The sequence below is a fragment of the Bufo bufo genome, chromosome 11, assembly GCF_905171765.1.
Source record: "Bufo bufo chromosome 11, aBufBuf1.1, whole genome shotgun sequence".
Classification (NCBI taxonomy): Eukaryota; Metazoa; Chordata; class Amphibia; order Anura; family Bufonidae; genus Bufo; species Bufo bufo.
In genome coordinates, this window is record NC_053399.1 from 43,863,712 (window position 1) to 43,884,547 (window position 20,836).

The 20,836-nt window shown below is 44.5% G+C and overlaps 1 protein-coding gene across 3 annotated transcripts in view; it reads right to left on the reverse strand.

Annotated features, from left to right (window-relative positions):
- The window catches only part of MIPOL1 (mirror-image polydactyly 1), a 384,033-nt gene that overhangs the window by 258,304 nt on the left and 104,893 nt on the right, over positions 1 to 20,836 (reverse strand). For 2 of the 3 annotated variants that reach the window (XM_040412310.1, XM_040412313.1), the window contains 2 exons: positions 9,208 to 9,357; positions 8,249 to 8,369 (listed from right to left, as the gene is read on the reverse strand). In XM_040412310.1, coding sequence (XP_040268244.1) covers positions 8,249 to 8,369; positions 9,208 to 9,338 — 252 coding nt within the window. In that variant the 5' untranslated portion in view covers positions 9,339 to 9,357. The remainder of the gene's footprint in view (positions 1 to 8,248; positions 8,370 to 9,207; positions 9,358 to 20,836) is intronic. The other variant, XM_040412311.1, reaches the window with a different exon arrangement.

Here is a 20,836-nt window from a genome sequence, read left to right on the forward strand (position 1 = left end):
GGACAAAAAATACATTAGTCTGCATGAGCCCTTATTGTCAAATGCTGAAGAAGGTATTGCAGTTTTGTTCGATTTACTTGGATATCTGGACCAATGAAAACAACGAAGAGGCCATGGTTCCCTGAGAGTCAGACCCGCACCATTCTAATATTGATGGCCTATCCTAAAGACAGGGCATCCATTCTGCAAGTTGGATAACTCTATATTAAAAAATGTGGTCACTGAAATATGGGGATGCTTTCATAAACACCTGCAAATGTAAAAGCTAACTGCTCATTTAAAGGGCCTCTGTCAGCAGTTTTGTACCTATGACACTGTCTGACCTGTTACTTGTGCACTTGGCAGCTGAAGGCATCTGTGTTGGTCCCATGTTCATATGTGCCCGAATTGCTGAGAAAAATGATGTTTTATCATATGCAAATTAGCCTCTAGGAGCAACGGGGGCGTTACCATTACACTTAGAGGCTGCACTTTCTCTGCAATTCCCCCCCTCCCCTCCTGCACTTTGATTGACAGGGCCAGGCAGTGAAAACATCATCACACCTGGTCCTATCAAAGTGCAGAGGGCGCAGAAGTTGCACAGAGAGAGCTGAGCCACCAGGTGTAACGGCAACGCCCCCGTTGCTCCTAGAGGCTCATTTGCATATATTAAAACATCATTTTTCTCAGCAATGAGGTCACATATGAACATGGGACCAACACAGATGCCTTCAACCTCCACGTGCACATGTAACAGGTCAGCCAGTTTTCATAAGTACAAATCTCCTGACAGATGCCCTTTAAAGAGGATTCACATCCCCCAAAAAAGGTCATATAACAGTAAATTGGAAAGTGGCGAATTATGTTTCTTCTACTTAAAAAGGTCCAAAACACCTCCATAGGCGTACACGTTAGTAAAATGTTGGCCAAAACTGGAAACTTTGGCGGGATTAGCCATTAATCTAATGTGTACGGAGTGTCCTAACCGACCCCCAACTGCACATGTTGAAGGAAAGAAGAAGTGGGAATGTTGGATTTCGATATGCCCAATCCTTGGTCCAGAACATACACACTTGGCTCAGAGTTCTTATTTGTGGTGGGATCAGGAAAAATAGCTGTCAGTTCAATGAGCTTTAAAGAGGAATTCCATATGTGAGAAGTAAAAGTATGGCCAAAATTTGGCAATCATCTTTTCTTTACTTACAACAGAGATAGTAGAGATAGTTTTCTGGTTTGCAGTGGCAGCCATTTTTGAAGAATTGACGCAGGAAGTGCAACCATATTGGTGCCACCTTTAAATTCGCATTTGACTTTCTTGAACATGACGTCAGTTATTCATCACCTTTGGAGAAGCTTACACAACGGAACTTATTCTGCTACCTCCGTCAGTCCCATTGGCAGTGAATGAAGCAGTTGTCAGGCATGCGCACTACTGCTCTATTCACACAGGGTGATGGGGCTCCAAGAGGTCAGATGCCCCAGCCAATCATACATATGTCATCTATCCCGTGGATACGTTTTAAGGTTTGTGAGAAGAAAAAACCTTTAAAGCTGCCTATAAATATGTATGCTCGGTTAAGGGGGGAATTAGAGGTGTTTTGCAGTAGCTTCTTGCTGAGGAACTCAAGATTGGACATGATGACCTCCACCACACCTGATCTTTCTGTTATATATAGTATTTTATTACTTTCTTTCGCCTTTCTTTCCCTTGTTGGGGACAGCTGGGACACCTACACACTAAATCATTGGCCGATATCTGCTGAAATGTGCAAGTTTCATAGGCTTTTATCTAACATGCACCGCTGGCCATACACATTACACTTTTGTTGGTCGAACCCGCCAAGGCGAACGACACACTAATGCGTGGGAAGCTTTTAACTCTTCCTCGACAGATGATGTCCTAGGGACAAGAATCGGTCAAAATTAAGAAAAGCGGCCACCAGATGTGTCTGGTAGCGGCTTTCTCCTCTCTTCCCATAGCATACATAGACACCTTAGGTCGAGCTGAACATGTATGTGTATTGGGAAGTCGGGACAGGGACGGGAGAGATAGCTGTTGGACGAACAATTGTTTGCGTGACAGCTACTAAATTTGTATGGCCAGCTGTAGACATGGTAACTTCCAGATGATGGAAGCAGTGCAGAAACCTTAGAGGTTCTCCTGACCTTTTTTAACCCAATCATAATCTACCAAAATCAATATTTGCTCTGCTGGGAATATACAATATCTAGAAATATAGTAGTATATAATGTAGTATGGGGGGTCCATCATGCAGGCCCTTCGGTTGTCCTCCAAAACAGGAGGACTTTGAGGTCTCCACTGCTATGGCCTTCAATATAAAAGATTTTGTGGAGGTTTGTGTATTATCATTATAATCACAGTAGGCATTTGGATGACGTCGGGCATGTGCCCACAGCTCTATCATGTTTAAACTGAATACCACAATAATGAATTCTGCTGGCTCTATTAATAATGCATTATACAGAGATGTAAATGATCATTGCGGCTCTCAGGACTGACGGGGAGAAATCTGTGTTAGTTACACGTATTATATCCTACATGCAGAGTGAAATGGATGGCTCACATCAACTCTGCTGGTGGCAACATAGGCAAAATCTAAAGGAAATTTTTATGTTAAATAAACTCAAGGCATAAATTATCTCTGGGAAGTGTAAGAAGGTACCTGGAATCATCGTGGATGGAAGGTATGTGTCACCGAGGTTCCTGGCCTCGGAGAAGTAAGAGCCAGTATTTTATGTGTCAGCAGCAGCTATTGCTAATTGACACCTTGAGATTTAGCATGGCTGTCATACCTGATCTGGGATGGCTCTTACTGGGAGTAGTCAAAGTGCTGGGTGGGTGACTACTCCCCATGTTCCAGGCCAGGTTTTGCCAGGCATAAAAAACCAGCCAGCACTGCCAGGTGTGGTGGATTACCTCCTCTGACAGTGAAGCCTCAGGAGTCTGTGTGCTGTGAACTGAGGGCTGTGCTGGGATTTGAGTTTGAGCCGGGCTGGAGGACTCAGGCCCCTCTTAAAGGGCTTCTGTCACTCATCTCAACTCATTAATATTTTTTTGTCTCTTAAAATCCTTATGATTTCTCCAATATATAGGGCTATTACTCAGTTTGGTTCCGTAGTTATATTAAAAAACTGCCTTTTATAATATGCAAATGACCTCTCTAGCACTGAGGATTGAAGCGGCGAGCGAGCGTCCTCCACTCAGTGCGCCTACGCCAACTGAAGACCGGCGCGAGATTTAAAACGCAGACAGGGCCAGTCAGAGAACGAGCGCGTCCTCAGCCTCTTCAAGTCCATAGGCGCACTGAGGATGAAGCGGCCGAGCGAGCGTCCTCCACTCAGTGCGCCTGCGCCAACTGAAGACCGGCGCGAGATTTAAAACGCAGACAGGGCCAGTCAGAGAACGAGCGCGTCCGCTGGCCCTGTCAATCAACATGAGGAGGGGGCGTCATTATGAATGGAGGATGCGGCTGCTAGCAGCAGGTAGCCGCCCTACCTGCTGCTAGAGAGGTAATTTGCATATTATAAAAGTCAGGTTTTTTATATAACTACTGAACCAAACTGAGTAATAGCCCTATACATTGAGAAATCGCAGCATAAGGATTTTAAGGAGACAAAAAAAAAATATGAGTTTAGTGGAGTGACAGAAGCCCTTTAAGGCGAACAGGCACCAGAAGACAACATCGAAACCTACCTGGCGATGTACTGAGGAAGTGGCCACCAAGAAAAGCCTGCCCCGAGACCATTGGGCTGAGGTCGTCGCTCCTTTCCTGGCATCAGAGTCCCAGCGGGTGTATTTTGACTTGCCGGACGATCAAGCGGCCGTCTCACCGAAGGTAAAGGGTTGAGATTTTGGCAAGACTGGGGGGTGAATGTGTTGGTCCGGGCCCAGCAGGTACATCAGTGGGGTTTAAGCCGGCTGAACCCGCGAGACCCCAGTATTATGACTTACTCCACCTTTTGCAAAAGTGGCTACAGCCTGATGTGCTGAGTCCCACGGCTATGCTGGATAGACTATTGGCTGACATATTCTGCCGTGGGCGCTGTCACCCACTCTCCAGCACTGGATCAGCCAGGTATCTCCTGGAAATGGTGGACCTGGTGGAACGTTATGAGGCCCACAAGAATCTCAAGGGGGGTTCATTTGGGAGCAGGGCAGACAAACTCCAGAACTCCCACCACAGGCCCACCGGTATGAGCCAATGAAAACCACCGCGGGAGGTTCCCCCTATGGGCCGGACCCAGTTAATATGCTGGCGTGTCAGTAACCTGGCCACACCAGGGCTGAGTGTCCTCATTGGGTTGAGCCCATGGACACTATTGAAGTTACCGACAATCGCTATATGCTAGGAAACTGTGTGCCACAGGTACCCCGGAGGCTCTAGACCACTTGTGCCAGGTGGAAGTGGGAGACACTCAAGTGGAGGCGCTGCAGGACTAGGGAGCTTGGTGACCCTGGTAAGTGCTACCCCTGGTGTGGTCCGCTGCGTATGCTAGCCGGAAAGTTGTGGTGATGTGCATTCATGGAGACTTGAAAGACTACCCAACGCGCTGGTGTCTCTAACCACGGTGGCCGGCAGGTGGACCCACAAAGTGGCAGTGGCCACAAATCTCCACTATGAACTCATAATAGGCAGAGACTTTCCAGGTTTCCCTGTCCTATGGCCAGAGTAAGAGTTAAGGATACCCCTGAGTAAGATAAGCCCAGGAGATTGGCCTAGTTTAGGAGACAGCCAGACCCTGGGAACCTGAGGATGAAGGGCCAGCAGTAGGGTGACCGCCACTTCGGTGGAAGAGGGGGAGACAAACCTGCGTAGGGTAATGGTGGGAGACGTGAAGGAGTGCCACCGGGTCCTGGGTTGGCAGACCTCAACATCTCCGGGGGGAGAATTTCGGTACAGCCCAACGCCGAGACCCAAGCCTATCCCGGGCCTGGGTGAATGTGGTAATACTTGATGGTGTACCCAACACCCTTGGGCCGCATCAATGTTTCCCCCTTTTGTGGTCCACCAGAATAAGCTATATCGGGTAAACCATCAGCGGGGTGAACATGTTGAATAGTTTGCGTTTATTTCCGGGGGCCTATCAACCAACTTGTGTTAGAGTTAGCCCACCAATATGTTCTCGGGGGTCATCTGGGACTGCAGAAGACACAGGCCGTATACTACAACGGTTTTACTGGCCCAGTGTCTTTAGAGAGGTGGATGACTTTTGTAAGTCTTGCCCGACTGCAAACCACTAGCCCCCAGCACCTGTTCCGCAGTGCTTAGTGCCCCTCCCAATTATCGAGGTACCATTTGAGAGAATCGCTATGGATCTCGTAGGCCCCAGTACGAAGTCCGCTAGGGGGCACCAACACATCTTGGTCGTCCCTGGACTACGCCACTCGGTACCTGGAGGCGGTGCCACTGCAACATACATCGGCCAAACTCATAGAAAAAGAGTTAATGGAGATGTTTTCCCGAGTGGGGATACCCAAAGAGGTTCTGACTGACCAGGGGACTTCTGTTATGTCCAAGGTCATGCAGGAGCTCAGTAAGTTGCTGAATATCAAATAGATACGGACATCCGTCTATCACCCGCAAACTGACGGCCTAGTAGAAAGGTTTAATCAAATGTTAAAAACTATGTTAAAACGAGTAGTAGCTAAGGATGGAAAGGACTGGGACTCCTTCTGCCCTATCTTATGTTTGCAGAGAAGTTGCCCCAGGCAATCTACTGGGTTTCGCCCTTTCGAACTACTATATGGCAGACATCCACGTGGTCTGTTGGACATAGCCAAAGAGGCGTGGGAGCAACAACCCACACCATATAAAAGTGTTGTTGAAATACATCACCCAGATGCGGGAACGTATGGAAACAGTGTTGCCGCTGGTAAAGGAACATATGAGGCAACTCAGCGAGCTCAAAGTCGGGTGTATAATCGGCAGGCTTTGGTCGGATCTTTAACCGGGAGATCAGGGTTATTGTTCTGGTACTGACAGTGGACAGTAAGTTACTGGCTAGGTGGCAGGGACCCTACGGATGTACTCGAAAGGGTTGGAGAAGTAAACTACAAGGTACACCAGCAGGGCAGCGGAAGCCGGAGCAGGTGTACATGTAAATTTATCAAACCGTGGAAGTATGGGAGACCAGTACTGACAATAGCCGCGGCCAAGTTTTCTAGGGGGAGAGGTTCCGGCCCCTAAGTCTGATGTAAGGGAAGCAGTTGCCACAGTAAAGATTGCTAATAACCTCTCCTCTAAACAGACTCAGGAGGCCAGGGAGTTCGTCAGCAGGAACACGGATGTGCTCTTAGACCTCCCTGGACACACTTCCATAATCCAGCATGACATTGTCACTGAGCCTCAGGCCAAAATCCGGGGACAGGCCATTTCTGAGGAAGTACAACTAATGCTGCAACTAGACGTCATCGAGGAGTCTAGAAAGTGAGTGGGCCAGCCCTATTAGTACTATACCCAAACCGGACTGGACATTGCGGTTTTTTAACGATTTTCCGAAAATAAATGAGGTATCTAAGTTCGGCGCGTATCCCATGCCCCGGGTAGACGAGCTGATTGAGAGGCTAGGATAAGTCTGGTATTTTTTTGTTTTGGACCTCACCAAAAGGTTCTGGCAGAGTGACAGGTACCCTTAACGGATTCTGCCAAAGAGAAAATGCCCTTCATCACACCGGAGGGGCTGTACCAGTATAAGGTGTAACCCTTTGGTCTGCATGGCGCCCCCACCACTTTCCAAAGGCTAATGGACATGTACTGATACCACATCGTCGGTACGCTTCGGCTTACCTGGACGATATTGTCATCCACAGTACCGACTGGAAAAGTCATATGCTAACCAAAAAAAATGCACGCTAGGGTTAGAGGAGACAAAATACCTGGGGTATGTCATTGGGCATGGAGAAAATAGTGGCGATAAGAAATTAGCCCCGACCTGTCACCACTAAAAAAGTAAAGTCGTTCCTAGGAATGATAGTCTATTACATGAGATTTGTTCCCCACATTGCCACTATAGCCGCGCCTTGCCAGAGCTCTTGAAGGGACGAAAATCAGTGATGGTTCGCTGGGATGAGCGGACGGAAGAGGCTTTTTCCCACTTTGAAGTCGGCCCCTGGGCGGGTCACCAGTTTTGGTGATGCCCGACTTCAATAGCGAGTTTGTGGTACAGACAGATGCCCTCCGAAGTAGGCCTCGGTCCTCTCTTCTCTCAGGAAGTCAAGGGGAGAAGCATCCCGTTGTCATTTTAAGCCGCAAGCTCACCCCAGCCGAGACCATGTACAAGTGGGCACTCGAGTCTCTCCTCTACTATTTGTTGGGGAGAAACTTCTGCCTGGTGACTGACCACTCCCCTCTCAAGTGGATGAGCCAGGCCAAGAGAGAAATGCCCGATGTCACCAGGTGTTCCTGTTCTTACAAAACTTTAAGTTCTCCATAGAACACAGGGCAGGCCGATTGCAGGGAAATGCAGATGCCTGGTCCCGAGTATACTGTATGGCATGTGTTCAGGGTTAAACAAAGGGGGGAGGTATGTAAGAAGGTACAATGAATCATCGTGGATGATAGGTACGTGTCACCGAGGTTCCTGGCCTCGGTGAAGTAAGAGCCAGTATTTTATGTACCAGCAGCAGCTATTGCTAATTGACACCTTGAGATTTAGCATGGCTGTCATACCTGATCCAGGACGGCTCTTAATGGGAGTAGTCAAAGTGCTGGATGGGTGACTACTCCCCATGTTTCAGGCTGGGTTTTGCCAGGCATAAAACCAGCAGCACTGACAGGTGTGAGGATTTACCTCCCTCTGACAGTGGAGCGAGTCTGTGTGCTGTGAACTGAGGGCTGTGCTGGGATTTGAGGTTTGAGCCCGGCTGGAGGACTCAGGCCCCTCTAAAGGCGAGCAGGCCGCCTATGGACTGATGATTAACGCCCAGGAGAAAAGGTGACTTTTATTGTTTATGGACTTTCCTTGTGTGTGAACAAACACCAAGCCACCTGCGTTTTGTGATACACCTTATCTGTATTTTGTTATACATCAATGTGTGAATAAACACCACAAGAACTGTGTACTTTGCCTCTATACTGCATCCGCTAGTCCTAACTACCAGAGCGAATCCCCACAGAAGGTAAAATGAAAAAGTCTCATAGAAGGTACTGAAACACACACAAACAAAATCTGCAATTGTGCTTTCCCACTCTGAACAGGAGAATTAAACATGCACGTCCATACAACGTGGAAATACTGGGACCTGTACCTTTTGATTGCTTTGTCTTAGATAATCCACCTCCTGTAACAATGCTGTCAGGTTGTGCTGCCCCCCTTCAAGGGCGCCGGAGGGCGGATGGTCGGGGTTGTGATGAGAATCCGGCCTGTCGCTGTGTGAAGAGCAGGAAAATATTTATTCAGCATGAGCCAATCACATGTCAGCAGTCTTCCTCTTATCCCAGCCAGCCATGTGCCGTCATGTTCCGTACACCCGCTTTACATATTAAGTAGGCTACTTGGGGGTAAGCCAATTGTTCCATTAGCAAAGCATGGTATTAAAGTTCACCGTACAAAGGAAGTTTCCTTGCCAGTCATATTTAGTTTTTCTTCGAGTCTTACGGCACATGCATTGTAAATTCGTTAGTGTTAATGCAAGCCTCCCCTCTAGAATCCTAGGATAATCGGCTAATGTTTTCTCAAACTATGTTGATGCATGTACGGCGAGGTCAGGATGCTGCATGGGTGACTACCAGCAGGGAGGGCAGCATCTATGAGGCTGGGTAGGAACTTCACCTTTAGCACCCACTGTTTCTGATTGCAGGTGGGACTCGAGAACCCCACTCTGATCTGCACATCAAAATAGGCCCTCATGTACACGAATCTATGGATATTGATACCGTGCATTTTGCATCCACATTTTTTGCGGCTCACTGACTTCAATAGGTCCGTGGTCTGCATTTTTGGAGACAAGTGTAGGACATGTTCTATCCTTTTGCGGAACGGACATTACAGATGCATAAAGTACATGGATCATCTGTGTCCTTGCCGCATCCATATGTCTGTTCCGCAGAAAGACAGGCTATGTCTGCAAAATGCATACCCTGGACACACTGAAGTCAATGGGGCACCCAAAAAAGTGGATGGAACACAGACCGCATCCCTATTTTGCGGATTTGCCAAACAGACATGGTCGTGGGCACCACATAGACAATACAGACACGTATTTACCCTGGCTCCTGAATGGCATTATGCGTTGGACCTGACGTCTTCACGGCTGACAAATTCCTTGGGCTGGGCACAGGGATAAACTCCGGCTCGAGTCCTCCAGATTTCCTTGTTTCCATAGATACAGATTCCATTTTTAATGCAGCAACCTACCTAAAACAATAATAATCCATCAGTACTAGGGCCAATAATAGAATTGTATACTTCTGTGCAATGCAAAATTTTGAAATTACTTGGGAAACACATATCCAGTAGAGTATTCCTATAATCTGACATCAGTATCCTCCTTTGGTGCCAGATTACCAAGCATTCGGGATTTATACACAGTCATAGAAGAACATAGCAAATGTATTCATAAGGTTAGAGAATGCCCAGGGAGATAGCACAAAAAAAGTCAATACAAATATCAATATAATATAAAACGTATCTAATATAAAGATACATCACAGAGACATATCATACATTTTCTATGGGGGTGGGTCAAGAACAACCATGGGGTAAGGCATCGCCCCATCCCCACTCTTAAAGAGGGCCTGTCAGCTCTCCTGATATATCTATTTCAGTGAAAACTTGGACTACCCTTGGAATAACAATTCTTGAGCACAGTGGTCCAATGACAATACCTGTGCAGGTCCTGAAGCCAGAGGTGGAGCTGAGGAGGAAAGAGTCTGGGGTCTATATTAGTTTAGGGTGTCTGGTCTGGGGTCCACATTTAGAGGGTGTTTATGTAGGGATCTGGTCCGGGGTCTGAATTAATTTAGAAGTCTGGTCTGGAGTCTACATTTATTTAGGGGGTTTGGTTTGGAGTCTGGAATGCACTGCAGCGATTGGATGTTAAAAAAACAAACAATAAAATTAATTTGCTTTTAATGGCCATTTAAGTGGATGCAAACAGATATAAGGAGAATGGAGGCACACACTGATGCAAAATGGGCATGAAAACTGACAGCGTGTCTGTTTTTAATGGCCATGTTTTTCATGTCATATGAATGTAGCCTAATTGTTAGGAATGAAGCGTTCCTTCGGTGAAGGAGAGGGTTACGTGCAGCGATCTCCTTCACAGTATGAGGATGAGGGATCTCTATGGTGATCACTCGCCCCATACAGAATCATCACTGTTTCTGGCAGGCAGATTGCTGTTTAGACCGCACAATCTGCTGCCCAGAAACGATGACTGATGCGCCTGCACAAATGACCGAATCACCCAATGAGCTTCGCTCGTTCATCGGGTGATAAGCGATACATTTAGATGGGCAGATTGTCGGGAACAAGGGTTTGTAGGAACATTGGTTCCCGATAATCTGCCCAACTGGGATCTTAATCACTGGGCACCAGGTACTTGACCTGAAAGTTTTCCTTCACTACCATTCTGAATAAATTCTATGATGGTAACGGGTTTATAATTTACCTTATCTGCCCAAGGCATCAAAATGCCCTGTCCCCAACCCAGATTACATCCAAGGTGCAGAACTGAGGCCATATCAGATCTGCAGCTGATGACAGTTCAGTATAACTACACGTGAATAGCATGGACATTTTTGCAGTAATCATGTGTAAATACCACAAACATAGATGTGAACCACGGACCAAGATAACAACTACAGCTGGGCGAGAAGCATTTACAAGATTTTTTTGAGCTTTTGAAGTAATATGCAGAAGCCTTTATGACTTTCATCAGCCTATACATGACCTGTGAGAATGAGCGGCACGAGCTATTACACGTATTAACCTGCACCAATATATGATCAATCCTGACAAAAATATGTATTTTACTCAAAATACCTTCCTTTGCCATATTAAAATACACAGGAACAAGAGAGGGAGGAAGAGAGAGAGAGGGGGAGAGGTAGGAAGAAAAGAAAGGAGAGACGAAGGTAGAGAAAGGGAGAGAGAAGGGGTGGAAGGAAAGGGGGAGGAAGGGAGAGAGAAAGGGTGGAAAGAAGGGAGAAAGGAGGAAAAGGGGGGAGGAAGGGAGAGAGAAAGGGAGGAAGGAAATGGGAGAGGAAGGGAGGAAGAAAAGAGGAGAGGAAGGGAGGAGGAAAGGGGAGTGGAATGGAGAGAGAAAGGGAGGAGGAAGGGAGAGAGGAAGTGAGGAAGGAAAGGGGAGAGGAATGGAGGAAGGGGAGAGCAACAGAGGAAGAAAGGTAGAGAAGAAGGAGCAGAAAGGGAATGAAGGAGGGGGCAGAAAGAGAATGAGGAAGGAATGGGAGGAAGAGGGGAGGTAGGGTAGGAAGGAGAAGGAAAAAAGTAATGGAAAGTATGGGAGGGAAGGAAGAGGAGCAAAAAAAGGAGGAAAAGAAACAAGGAAGACAGGGGGGAGGATCGAGGAATAGGGTAGGAAGGATGGACAGAAAAGTTGTATAGTCACAGGGAAGGGAGGAAAAGAGGGATTGCAGAAGGATGGAAAGAGAAAAAAAAGAAGAGGAAGGTAAAGAGGATACGGAGATACAGAAGTATATTAATTAAGGAACATGGTTTCTATAAACAAAAATGTCAAATTAACAGGCATTTTCCCCCAACCAAAAAACACATGTAGGAAATAAGAAAAATGATATTCCATACATAACAGTATAACAGCTATAATTTCTTATTATGATTTCTATTTTTGTTTTATGTTAACCACAAAACTATATACGGTAATGAATATGATTTGCTAATCAGTAGTGCTACGTCTGCTAGTTAAATTCATACTTATTAGGATGCCGTTACATGTGGCGTAAAAATCCACCAGAAAATATGCCAACATAAAGACTTCCCCCCATAGTAATTCTAAGGTTGAAAAGTGTCAGTCCGCTGCGGAATAACATTCTGCTGCATACAGTGTATTCGGAAAGTCTTCAGACCCTTTCACTTTTTCAAAAAAATATTATGTTGCGGCCTTGTCATAAAATAAAACAAGTTCAGATTTTTCCCCATCATTCTGCACTCAATACACCATAACGAAAAAGTGAAAACAGAATTTTTGACATTTTTGTTAATTTATTAAAAGGAAAGGCTAACATCTTTCATGGACAAAAGTATTCAGAGCCTTTACTCAGGACTTAGTTGAAGCCCCTTTGGCAGTAATTACAGCCTTCAGTCTTCTTGGGGATGATGCCACAAGGTTTGCCCACCTGGATTTGCTGCCATTCTTCTCTGCAGATCCTCTCAAGCTCTATCAGGTTAGATAGGGATGCTATAAATTTAGCTCTGCGGGTCTCCCATTTCTCTTGACTCATTGGAGTCACCTGTGGTAAATTCAGTTGATTCGATGCAGCTGAAATGTATAGCAGAGCAAAAACCAAGCCATGAGGAGGAAATAAATATGTCTAGAGCTCAGAGACAGGAGTGTGGAGGATCTGGAGAAGGGAACAAAAATTTCCACTGCGCTGAAAGTTTCCAAGAACACAGTGGCCTCCATCATTCTTAAATGGAAGAAGTTTGAACAATCAGGACTCTTCCTAGTGCTGGCTGCCCCACAAAACTAAGTGATCACGGGAAAACGGCCTTGGTAAGAGAGGTGACCAAAAACCCAGTGTTCACTCTGGATAAACTCTAAAGGTCCTGAGTACAGATGAGAGAAACTTCCAGAAGAACAACCATCAATGCAGACCTCCACCAATCTGGGTTTGGCAGAGTCACCAGAAAATAGCCTCTCCTCAGTAAAAGACACATACAAGTTTGCAAAAAATAAATAAAAATGAGCATAAAGGGCTCTCAGACTGTGAGAAACAAGATTCTCTGGTCTGATGAAACAAAGATTGAACTTTTTGGCATCTATTTTAAGAGTCATGTCTGGAGGAAACTAGGCACTGCTCATCATCTGCCCAGTACTATCCCTATGCTATGGGGGTGTTTTTAGTGGCTGAGACAGGGAGACTGGTAAGGGTTAAGATAAAGTTGAATGGAGCAAAGTACAGAGGTATTCTTAATGAAAACCTGATCCAGAGTGCTCAAGACCTCAGACTGGGATGAAGGTTCACCTTCTAACAAGACAATGACCCGAAGCACACAGCCAAGGCAACACAGAAGAGGCTTAGGGACAACTCTGTGAATGTCCTCGAGTGGCCCAGCCAGAGCCCTGACTTGAACCCAATCGAACATCTCTGGAGAGACCTGAAAATGGCTGTCCACCGACGGTTCCCATCTACCCTGACAGAGCTTGAGAGGATCTGCAGAGAAGAATGGCAGAAAATCCCCAAATCCAGGTGTGCAAGCCTTGTGGCATCATATCCAAGAAGACTGGAGGCTGTAATCAATGCCAACAGGACTTCAACTACTTCAAGTACTGAGAAAAGGTTCTAAAATACTTAAGTCAAATCAAGATTTTTTCTATTTTTTTTCTTTTCAATAAATTAGGAAAGATTTCAAACATTCTGCTTTCACTTCATTATAGGGTATTGAGTGCAGAAAGATGGGGAAAAGGCTGCAACATAACAAAATGGGAAAGGGTCTGAAGACTTTCCAAATACATTATAAATAATAGATGTATTGTGGCTTTTGTAAAGCAGATTGTCTCTATCTATTTCAATGGGGAATGTAATCGATCACCTGAGTATTTTTCTGGTGGATAATTTGGCCACATATGAAGGCACCCTTACTAGTCCCAAGTCTCCATGGAAAAGGAAGGAAACAATAATAATTCAATATGTAATACATTACCACTACTACGTCTGCACAAAAATGGAATTATTATGATTTATGCAGTGAATACAAGGATTTTCCACTGCAAATTTTTCAATCCGTAGCAAGTAACATGCTATGAGATTAATACTCTGATATTAAAAGATTTGTCTGTTGGGATCTAAACCTACATTAATGGGGCTGCCCAGGAACAGAAGGGGGTCTGCCTCCATTCTAGTGAATGATCCAAACTGCAATTCCACATACAGCCTATGGACGAGGGGGGGTGCTGTTTCTAGTTGAAAAAGCTTATCCTAATTTTGAACAACCCTTTTAAATTATCTGCACCAGAACAGGAGTTTTCAGTGTATTTTAAAGTTCCTCCTAGTTGTCTATACACCTGACTCTGTCTTTTGTGGTGTCATTGGGTCATCATGTGAAACCCATAAACAAAGCCTATATTCACAGTTGTCATCTATTCAGTAGGTGCTCGATACTGAGCATTTGCCATGGTGGATGCTTGTCTGAGAATGTGTCCTTGGATGTGTGCCATAGTATTACTGCAAGTCCTTGTAAGAAAAGCCCGATAGCATATCATTAGGTGAGCGAGGTCACACATTTTCAGTGACAACGCTGTGAAACGTGAAGCTGATCTCATTTCAGCAGTTTATAAAGAAATGGGTCCATTCAGGTAATGTGTTGAGCATTAAAGCGCCGCTTAGATTCAAGAAAAAATAAAAATTCACATTGAATAGGGAATGTACAGAACACTTACCTGATGCCCTCCTTTTCTGTTAGGCTCCATTCCTGTCAGTTATGTGCCGTCTCCGGCACTTCCGTTATTTCCGTTCTTCTGCTCCAATAACGGAGAAGAAGAACGGAAATAACAAGCGCTGATGTAAAAGCGACCTCAATGTGAATTTTTTTAAACCTTTAAGTATACAACATCATTTGGGAGGGCTTATCTATCTGTGCCATTTTTCTGGTGTAAAAAAGTCGCAAACACCTACAAATTTAGTTGCAAGTGGTGTTTTTACGTCGTCTTTGCCATTTTACCACTTTACGAAAAGGGTGCACGGTGAGGACCAGGAGGGGGCAGGGCCAAAGGGCCCGACATAGTTAGGCCTCATGCACACGATTGTATTTTGTTTCCGTGTCCGATCCTTTTTTTTTTTGCGGATAGGATGCGGACCCATTCATTTTAATGGTGTCCGCAAAAAACGCGGACAGCACAACGTGTGCTGTCCGCATCAGTATGTCCGTTCCGTTGCTCCGCATTTTTTTTTGTAGTTTGCGGACAAGGATAGGCATTATTACAATGGATCCGCAAAAAAAAAAAGGATGCCATACGGAACGTCATCCATTTTTTTTGCGGATCCGCAATTTGCGGACCGCAAAACACATACGGTCGTGTGCATGTAGCCTTATCTTTATTTGCACAAGTTTTCTGGCGCTAATGAAGACGGAAATGTGCAGCAGCTCCGAGCTGCCGTAGATTCCATTCTGGCACGCAGACTGCACATCCGCTGGCAGCACAGGTCTTTGATACATTTCAACCCTTTGTGTTAAATAATGGAACCAGAATAAAAAGTCTCTAAACTCCAATACCAGGCACCTCCTCCGCTTTGCAAAATGTAACATTAACGGGGTTGTTTGCAGGTTGTGTTTGGTATTGCAGCTCAACTCCAATGAAGTAAATGGGGCTGAGCTGCAATACCAAACACAACCTGCAGACAGAAGTGATGCTGTGTTTCAAAAGAAAGCTGCCATGTGTATCTACTCCTACCTACAACCTATTTAAAGGGAACCTGTTCATTCTGTCCTAACAGAGGGCAGCAGAAAACTGGTAACAGAGACACTGGCTGAAAAGAGGGTTTAGAGAGTTGTTATTATTATTATTATATTATAAATTAATATAATGTGGGCTCACATCACGTTTTATGCCTCTGTTTGATGTATACATTATAAAAAAAAAGAAGGATCCAAAAATGCAGCACACCACGTTCTTGTATCCTTCAGAGTCCGGTATAAAAAAGTAGACTTTTTTTTTGTTTTACAATGGAACTGTATGTTGAATGGATGCCACTGTATGGCATCCGTCTGAGGCATCCGTTTAACGTATACGTTTTTTGTATACGTTAAAAGGATGGGAAAAACGTGACGTGAACCCAGCCTTCCTTGCTTTTTTCCCCAGTTATCTTCTTAAAATGCATGTTGAGCAGGTCCAGTGGGACCTGAATGCTGGAGTCCTATAATCCCAAACCCTTACAATTAACTTATCAATGTCTAAGCATACATATTTATCATAAATATTTATCATTCTATTGATAATATTTACGGATAAAAAATTTTTTTTCAAAGGGGAGCACATTATTTAAGAATAAAGACTGTGATTTATTATTTGTTGAGTAGGTCACAGATTTTGTAGCAAAGGGATTTTGCGACACCATCTGTGACTTTACCCCGATCACTTTTTTATAAAGATCACAGCAGATAAACGTAATATTCTTTGCGTTTTTCTTTTATTTTGTTTCCAAATTGAAGCAAAGTAACATACGGCAATACGTGTAAACGTTTTCGGCTATGCAAAGCCATATGTAGATACTATATTCAATTGACAGCATATAGTTCTAGAAAAAAATAATAAATAAATAATATACGAAAATAGTATACAAAAATAACATAAAATACAGATGTCGACACTATGGAATTTAGTAGGATACACTTGTCCGGATCTCGAGGTCGTCTGGAGTCAAAAGTCACTTTTCCATAAGACTGCGTCGACCTATTACATGTCTCGCAGAGGCGTCATATCAACTTGAAAACATATATTAAGGAAGAAATGTCCAGTTTCAAATCCCAATATCTGGATCTAGTGCAGATTTTGTCTCAATGGAATAAAGCTGTATTTAATAAGATTCCATACTACCATAATGACTCCTATACTCTCACATCCTCAAAAGACCTAACCACATTTCCATATAATATATTTCTATGCACAGCAGCAACCGACTGTTTGCGAACAAATCTTTGTACAAAATTTACCCCGATCAAGCCACTTTTGTAAAGTGGCGGAAAAAAGGGGGCGTGGTGTCAGCAGGGAAGAGGGCGGGCCGGCCAGCCTGTCTTACCTTATTGCGTGGAAAATGGCCTTAAACTATGGCAGCTCCCTTGCACAGCTGGCCTGCGCCTCTACATAATTTTAGCGTATCCACGGCAGCGCAGAGGATTAAGACAGGCGTATAAATTGTCAGTCTTAATAAATGTTCCCCAAAGTCTCTTATTTTCTGATAATTTTTTCCCCAATCATAATAAAAATACAGAGGACCGGTAATACCACAGCTCTGCAAACATAGGAGCCCTCTAGTGGTGGAAATAGATCACAGCTGAGACACTAGGACTTATTCAATGATGCATTTAACACACAATAAGTGGTGGAGCGCTCCTCACCATGCACATGGCATCATTCTCAAGTTAAATGGATTGTGTCAGAAATCAGATCTGTTAAAGTAAAGGTTTTCTTTCACAGACTCTGCATCAGATTTTTCCACAAGATGAAGAGATTTTAATACAAAAAAAAAGTTAACACAGTTACAAAACTATTTTTGCTCCATGTATCTGATTATATGCTGGTGCACTATGTGCATTGATTAAGTATACAGCTGGTATACACTGTACAATTTACTCCTAGTTTTGTCATTTGTATACGGCCCCATTCACACAACCTTATTTTTGGTCGGCATCCGATCCACATTTTTTGCAAATTGGATCTGAGCCCATTCATTTCAATGGGGTTGCAAAAATGTGGACAGAACCCCGCGTTCTGTCCACATCTGTACGTCCGTTCCACCGTCCTGCAAAAACGATAGAACATGTCTGGTTCTTGTCCAGTTTTAGGCATTTTAACAGAGGGAAGGATGTGCGGATCCATGATTTGTGGATCTACAATGTACGGTTGTGTGCATGGAGCCTAAAATTCAGGTTTCTCCATGACCAGGGAAGCCGTTGCAGTGCTGCCGCATCACAAACCTGGAGATCGGCAAATACCTATAATAATCATCATCTACTATCATTGCTTTAGAGATTCCTTTTGATGCACAGGTACAGACGTGTCCTCCTTAGTTCTAGATGTGTTCCTCTTGGTTTAGATCTCTATAGATGAGCGGTGTAAATAAATATAACACTCTGTTGGACACCGTGACCAGTAAACATTTTTTTCTTTGAAAGTTGGTCAACTTCTTCCCATTGTTTGGGGACATCTTAAGCCAAGAGGAAAGGGGTTACATGTGTAACCTATGGAGACACTATCACAGATGTCAGGGGGTTCTACATTTACCTTGTCAGACAATAGACTAGAGATGAAGACCTGAGATGTCCTCAGCAGAAAAGGTCTACGTACTAATAATGTGCAATACGCCCAACACAGCCACAACAACCATCATCATCACACAGCGGGATGCAATTAAGACATTCAAAGGTCACCAAGTGGCTGACATGTGTCTTGTTGTGTCAGTGCAGCCAAAGAAAAATAAATTACCTGTAATATTTCAGACTCACAAACCTGCAATAGGTAATATATTTATTAGATACTAGTGAAACAATAGTAACCTAAGATATAGTATATCCCAGCGATAACAGCACACTCCTAGAAGTAAAGGCTTTTAGTGGGTGGACGTCTCTCGTCTTCATCTCACCCTGGGACAGAGGTAAGTATCAATAATCCACGATAAGACAGCACTCCGTTAGGCTGTGTTCACATCACCATTTATTTCTGATCCGTCAGAAGAACAGAAAAATAAACAAAAAAATGGATCCTGTATTTTAAGCATCCGTTGCTCAGTCATTTCTATCTGAGATCCGTTATTTCAGATGTAAAAAGTCTTGATGTTGATACTCCTATGTGATCGACGTGACCAAATGCGCCATTGCTGTTTGTTTCAATGGTCAGAAGATGACAGGAGCTGACTGTATACTAATAACCCACTTTACACTATATTATTAAAGTTAGTGACATCGACCCCTCCACTACCAGGAAAGTTCCAATAATTAGAGAATATTTATTTTCTCATTTTCTGTTGTCTAAACCTCGGGGCGTCTTATAGTCAGGTGCGTCTTATAGTTCAAAAATTACTGTAACTATCCTTCTCAGATTTTTTGACATTGGTGGAACATTAAAAGCATAAGGCAAGTTTCACACTAGTGGTAAGAACTCCGGCAGGCTGTTCTAGCATGGAACAGAGTGTCGGAGTGCTGGTTTTGCCGGACAGTACCTGAACCCCTGCGCATAGTGTTTTTTGTCCCGCCGATTCTCAGCATATTTGTGGGACCCCATTATAGTTAATGGGGCAGGAGGGCACTCAGGTACCATCCGGCAATGCTGGCGCTCTTACCACTAGTGTAAAACTAGCCTAACTACTTTGTGTGTTACTCTAAACTGGGAATACCAACATACGTCAAGAGCTGGAGAGCTCTTGTTGCTAGTAGTTAGGTACAATGTTTTCCCCAATATTTGGGTCGTTTAGCTGTCTCACCTGCTCTGAAAAAAATTGAGCTGAGGAAACCGACCACACAGGGGCATTGCTAGGTTAACACATTCGGGGCCTGGGCCCCTGATGTTTTGTCCCAGGCCCCGAATGTCCTGCCTGCCAGCTACATAGAACTGTATTGCCGTCCTCAGGTGAATGGAGAGGCAGAGCAATGCTGGGAGTTGTAGTTATTTAACTGGGACTATATGTTAGGGCTGAAGGGAGGGATGTTATTTACATGGAACTGTGTGTTGGAGGTGGCTGGGGGAGGGAGTGATGTTATTTACATGGGACTGTATGTTGGAGGGGGCTGGGGGAGGGAGTGATCTTATTTACATGGGACTGTATGTTGAGGTGGCTGGGGAGGGAGTGATGCTATTTACATGGGACTAAATGTTGAGGAGGCTGGAGCAGGGTGATTTTATTTACATGGGACTGTATGTTGAAGGCAGCTGTGGGAGGGGATTATGTTATTTAGGGCGGGTTCACATCATTCGGTTTTTGTTTTCCATTATAACATGGTTATAATGCAAAATAGCGCAATCCATAAGATGGAAGTCAAAACGAAAGCCTTTAAGAGACATTCCGTTTTGCTTTCCGCCATAATAGAAGTTTATGGGAATCATAATGGATCCGAAAAAAAAAAGTACTGTCAACAGGACTTTGTTTTCAGTCTTGCATAACGGGAACCAGGCGGATCCGTTATGATTCCCATAGACTTGTATTATGACGGATCAAAAAGGAATGTCTCTAAGGCTACTTTCACACTTGCGTTAGGAGCGGATCCGTCTGGTGTCTGCACAGACGGATCCGCTCCTATAATGCAAACGCTTGCATCCGTTCAGAACGGATCCGTTTGCATAACCATGAACAAAAAGAAAAAAAAAAAATATTTTTTTTTTGTTCATGATAATGCAAACGGATCTGTTTTGACTTTACATTGAAAGTCAATGGGGGACGGATCAGTTTGAAAATTGAGCCATATTGTGTCATCTTCAAACGGATCCGTCCCCATTGACTTACATTGTAAGTCTGGACGGATCCGTTTGCCTCCGCACGGCCAGGCGGACACCTGAACGCTGCAAGCTGCGTTCAGGGGTCCGCCTGCTGAGCGGAGCGGAGGCTGAACGCTGCCAGACTGATGCATTCTGAGCGGATCCGCATCCATTCAGAATGCATTAGGGCTGGACGGATCCGTTCGGGCCGCTTGTGAGACCCTTCAAACGGAACTCACAAGCGGAGCCCCGAACGCTAGTGTGAAAGTAGCCTTAAAGGCTTCTGTTTTGACTTCCGTCTTATGGATTATTTTATTTTCTGTTATAACCATGTTATAACGGAAAGCCATAACGGAATACATAACGGTGATGTGAACCCGCCCATACATGGGACTGTATGTTGGAGGCGGCTGTGGGAGGGAGTGATGTTTTTTTACATGGAACTGTACGTCGGAGGGGGCTGTCCGAGGTACCACTTGGAAACAGTTCAGGAAATGTTTTTTTACAGTA